General features: G+C 53.4%; 1 protein-coding gene across 1 annotated transcript in view; it reads left to right on the forward strand.

Moving 5' to 3' along the window:
* Positions 1-3845, forward strand: part of RNF115 (ring finger protein 115) — a gene marked incomplete at its 3' end in the record, with an annotated part of 10189 nt that overhangs the window by 3066 nt on the left and 3278 nt on the right. The window contains exons 2-3 of the mRNA XM_010295949.1: positions 672-730; positions 1835-1886. Coding sequence (XP_010294251.1) covers positions 672-730; positions 1835-1886 — 111 coding nt within the window. The remainder of the gene's footprint in view (positions 1-671; positions 731-1834; positions 1887-3845) is intronic.

Consider the following 3845-nt stretch of genomic DNA (forward strand, 5'->3'; position numbering starts at 1 on the left):
TGGTACCGGTGGCCAACAGCCGGCAAGCCCGGCTTACGTATGGAGCCCCTCTTTATGCAAATGGCTTGGGGGGGAAAAAAGTTAAAAAATACTTATTCTCTAACTCTGATAATTGCAGAGCGTCTCTGTAAGTTCCCTGCGAGAGCCGTCCTCCCCGCGCTGCGAGCAGCAGCAAGTCCAGCTCCGCATCGGAGCGGCATCCCCAGCAGCTCGCCGGCTTTCCAGCGCCGGTTTAAGTGACGTGACTTGCTTTCCGTCCCCGGGGCTGGGAACCGGCCTTGTCCGAGGTCGCTTCGCAGAGCTCCTGGAGCTTTGCTTGTAAATGGCTTTTTTCTTAAACGTCACTGTCAGGGCGGGCTTGAGGCTGTAGGTGTGGTGGTGTTTTTAAATTTATTTTTCTTTGGGCCGCCACTAACCGTGCGTGGTCTTGATAAGGGCGTTTTTCTGTTCCACAATTGTCAGTTGAGGTCAATAATACCTGCTGTAACCACTGGGCTTTGAAATCCTCTTAACGAAGCCGAAACGCGGCTCTTCCGGAGTGCCGTTACGGGGAGGTGGAGCTCAGGGATCCGTGTTCGGCTCCTGGCGTGTAACTTCTCGAGCTCCCTCTTTTTCCTGAAACGGCAAGGCGAGCGCTTGGTGGCTAAATCCAGTGTGCTCTGTCTTTACAGGAATACACGTGCCCGAGATGTGAATCTGGCTTTATTGAAGAAGTCACAGATGATTCCAGGTAACGTACGCGTCGAAACGCTGCTTGTTTTACCGCGTGCTTACGTTTCTTCTGGGTTTGTGAGATGCCTGGTGTAAAGCCTCTAAAAACTCTGGACAAAAGGATAAAATAAGGAAGGCGAAAGAAAAGCTTATACATGAGCGTGAATTCGGACTTGATACCAGATGAGACTGAAAATACGAGCGGCCGTCGGTCTCGTGCTAGAGCCACGCGGAGGGGCTTGGCGAGGACTTCCAAGAAGATGGGAGCTGTGAATTAAGGCTGTACAAGGTCCTGCGAACAAAAGCGCGTACAGGTTTTTGACCCCTGTTTCTTTGGTCTGTTAGAGCAAAAAGCATTATTTTTTTTTTTAGGAATCAAGCTTGAATCGCAGCGACACGCAGTATCTTTCTTTTTTCCTCTGTTGGCCCCAGCTCAGCCTCCTGACCGCTTCTCCAATCTCACAGCTCGGGCCAAGAGAGAAAGAAACGCCTTTTCTCTCTAGGATTTGGTCGTTGGTCGCCCAGCAGAACACGCTGCTGGCAAATTAGATCCAAAATTATATCTGCTCAGCACTTAATATATTCAGTCTTGAGTAACTGCTGAGAAAACTGCTTTGTTTGGGTTGGGGGTAGGCAAGACGAAAGGACGCACGTGAACCTGCCAGAGCAGGACTCCGGGGCTGGGTGTCGCTGAGGAGAGGACTTAATGTCACACTACGTCCTCCTCTTAAATATAAGCGCGTACTTGCTTAAGGCAAGACTGGAGGGGTCCTCGGGGCGCTGGGCACGCGATCCCATTTGCGGAGTGACGATGCTCCATCTCAAATGCCTCCTCGTAGGAGGCTTTTCTAGAGCCCGGATAGTTAGAAATGGGTTTCTTCGCCACGGTCAGGTTGCGTGTAGCGTGCTGGCACATAAACAAACCTTTTAACTTTAATGGGCCTTTTCTGTCCCTAGGAATTACTCCGCTGTGTTCACAGAGCAGGCTCTGTTTGCCCATCCGTTCTCTCTGAGACCACACGGGGACCGTCTTGCTCACGCGAGCTCCCGTCTGTGTTTAACCCCAGAAGGGGAGCTGGTCTCTGGCAGGGTGACCTGCTCTCACTCGCCTGTTTCTCTCCAGTTTTCTAGATGGCAGCGGCATAGACGACAGCCCATCCACACAGTTTGCAGAGGTGAGTCTTGCTGTCTTGCTTTTTACGTTTTTAACCGTAGCCATGAAGAGGTTTTCAGCCTTGGCTCCGGGCGCGCTACGTGAAGGCATCTTCACTTACTGCCTCGCAAAAAGGCCGGCTGATCTTCCTCGGGGAACCTTCAGGAACTTGGCAAATTTTGAGGAGACTGTTGACATTGCTGGGGTTGAGACCTGCCAGAGATTTGCTCACAGGAAAAGAAGGATGCTAGAAACGCGCCCTGGCCCCGGCGTTGGGATGTGTGTCGGCGATGCCCCACCAGCCCCTTCCTCCCTGCTCGTTGCTGCTCTCAGTCTTACCAGAACTGTCTAAAAAGTCCAAACTCGTAACAAAATCCGTGTCTCGCCATTCAGTTGCGTGGACCTCAGAGCAGGAGGGGTTGGGCAGCGAGGGCTGGAAGTGTCTTTTCTTACCCCGTTACCTAAAGTCCCAAACAGCCGGGCACGTGCCGACGGCCTGAGTCATGCTCTGCGAATAGCCACCCCGACCCCGTGCTGTGGGCTCGCCTGAGTCACCCTGGGCTCGTGGCTCCTCTTCCAGACCCTGGGGAAGGACGGGTGGCTTTAGGCTCTGACCTCGGGCTCTGTTCATCAGGCCTCTGTTTGCCTTCAGGAGTTCAGCTGAGCTGTGTAAAACAGACGGAAATAAAATTTCTGTGTGTCTCCTCTGCCAGCAGGCCTTGCTCCGAGACCAGGTTGTTCGTTTGGTCGGTTATTGAGGAGCTTTAACTGTTCCTCAGTCCTCTCAGGAGAGCTCCCTGGCACCTTGAGCCCCAGCCCGTCAGCCAGGGCTGTCCCCGGGTGGATTTGGGGGTCTGTGGTGTTGCCGAGCTCCTTTGGGTGCTGCAGCAAAGCCACTCGGGTCAGTGCCAGAAACAGGGTCACCTGCAGTTCCTCTACAGCTTTGTGTTTCGGATCTGGATCGCTCCTGTTTGCTTCCACATTTCCCACGTACGGCCACTTTGCCGCTCCTCCTTTTCGGCCGGATCCATTTGTCTTCTGAACAAAACTGTTGCTCTTACAGTGCTCCTCCCCAGCGCCGCATCCCAGAAATGCCCGTGCTTCAGCGAGATAAAGGGATCTCGTCTTATAGCCCACGGGGATGGGGGATGCTTTGGGATGCCCCTGCATGAAAGGCGCTATGTAAATTTAAATGGATTAGGATTAATAATAAATTAAAGTCACCTCTCAGCAGTGTGGCTGCAGGCAGGCAGAGCTCTGTCTTGATCGTAACCAGCGGGAGAACAAGCACAACTCCCATCTGCGGGGTGTGAATTCAGAGAACAGGTCATAAACTTGACTTCTCCCTCTCCTCCAATACCGGATTGAAGCAGGCGGCGTAAGAGACTTGTAAAGTGAGCTAATTTGGTGTGAAATGGAAATTAAGCCGCTCTGATCATGTCGTAAGACATGATGAGGGTCTAGTACAAATAAGAAAAGAACAGCCCTCGTGTTACGCTCGGTAGCATCTACTTCCCGCAGTAAATCCGAGGGCGCTGCTCCCTCGAACACCGCTTTTGCAGCGCGGAGCCCGGCCCGGGCGTATCGAGCGTGAGCAGCAGCTTGCTCCCGCATGGCAGATGGAGGAGTTTCTTGCCTGATGCTCCTTGTTTTGTTGTGCCCTATTAATTTTTTTGCCTAAACCTGCATCATAAATCTTCATAGCCCTCCTCAGCTGCTATTTTAATCTGTGGGCAATCTGAATCGCAGAAGGAAGAAAACCAAATGGGTTTTGCAGGTGAGGGTGGCCGGGGGGGGGCTCCGAGCTGTGGCTCAGGATGGGGATGCCTCGCTCCAGGGTGCTGGGTGTTTTTGTGCAGCCCCCCAGTTTCTCTGCAGGCCGGGAGCTCTGCAGAGATCCGCTGGTCACCCCAGCAGCTCTCGACTTGTGTCCCTGCTGCCCCTCGGAGAGGCTCCGGGCCGCGGAGCGTGCCTTGGGCCA

The sequence above is a fragment of the Phaethon lepturus genome, unplaced genomic scaffold (genome assembly GCF_000687285.1).
Source record: "Phaethon lepturus isolate BGI_N335 unplaced genomic scaffold, ASM68728v1 scaffold28681, whole genome shotgun sequence".
NCBI classification, from domain to species: Eukaryota; Metazoa; Chordata; class Aves; order Phaethontiformes; family Phaethontidae; genus Phaethon; species Phaethon lepturus.